We start from the raw sequence: 773 nt of genomic DNA, 5'->3' as shown, positions 1-773 counted from the left end.
GCTGAACCGGCGCGCCGCGGAGACCGTCGCGGAGATCCGGGCCGCGGCGGCCGCGGCGCTCCGGCCCCAGGTCGAGTCCTGGGAGGACGCCTTCGCCAAGACCGTCGTCAGGCGCGACGGCGCCGTCGTCGGCGGCGACCCGCGCGCCGCCGAGGCCCGGGGCGCCGCGGCGAAGGTGTCCTTCGAGCGGCCGCTCCCGGACGCCGCCGACGCCGCGGAGCCGCCGCCGCCGCCGCCGCCGGACGACGGCTACGACCGCCACGCCGCGGCCTACGACGCGCTCCTCGAGCGCCTCAAGGAGCTCTCCGACGCCGCGGCGAAGAAGAAGGACGGCGCGGCGGACGCGGCGCAGCCGGCGGAGGCCGAGGCGCCGCCCCCGGCGAAGGGCGCCGGCTGGGGCGCCCCCGGCTTCGAACTGCAGCACGCGATGGACTACGCGTTCGCGGACGTCGCGCCGGACGCGGAGGCGCCGCCGCCGCCCCCGGCGACGGCGGACGTCGCGCCGCCGCCGCCGCCCGACGCGGCATAAGCGAGTTTTGTGTGTTTTGTGTGCCCGGCGCCGTTGCCCGGTCCCGAGCCGCGAACCTCGTCGAACCCCGCGCGCCGCTTAGGACCCCCTAGGGCGCCCTCGGTCCCCGCGCGGGCACGGACCGCGCGCCGGGCACGGACCGCGCGGCGTCTCGTCGCTTCCCAAACTCGGACGCGCGCAGGCTCGGCTTCAGGGCGCACTGGCTCCAGACGTTGACGAGGACGATGCCGAGGACGGTGATGAC

General features: G+C 78.3%; 1 protein-coding gene across 1 annotated transcript in view; it reads left to right on the top strand.

Annotated features, from left to right (window-relative positions):
- The window catches only part of AURANDRAFT_61194 (hypothetical protein), a gene marked incomplete at both ends in the record, with an annotated part of 1527 nt that extends 998 nt beyond the window's left edge, over positions 1-529 (top strand). The window contains one exon of the mRNA XM_009035154.1: positions 71-529. Within this exon, the coding sequence (XP_009033402.1) occupies positions 71-529 (459 nt within the window). The remainder of the gene's footprint in view (positions 1-70) is intronic.
- Positions 530-773: the final 244 nt, after the last annotated feature.

The sequence above is a fragment of the Aureococcus anophagefferens genome (genome assembly GCF_000186865.1).
Source record: "Aureococcus anophagefferens unplaced genomic scaffold AURANscaffold_2, whole genome shotgun sequence".
Classification (NCBI taxonomy): Eukaryota; class Pelagophyceae; order Pelagomonadales; family Pelagomonadaceae; genus Aureococcus; species Aureococcus anophagefferens.
This window is presented reverse-complemented; position numbering and strand designations above follow the sequence as displayed.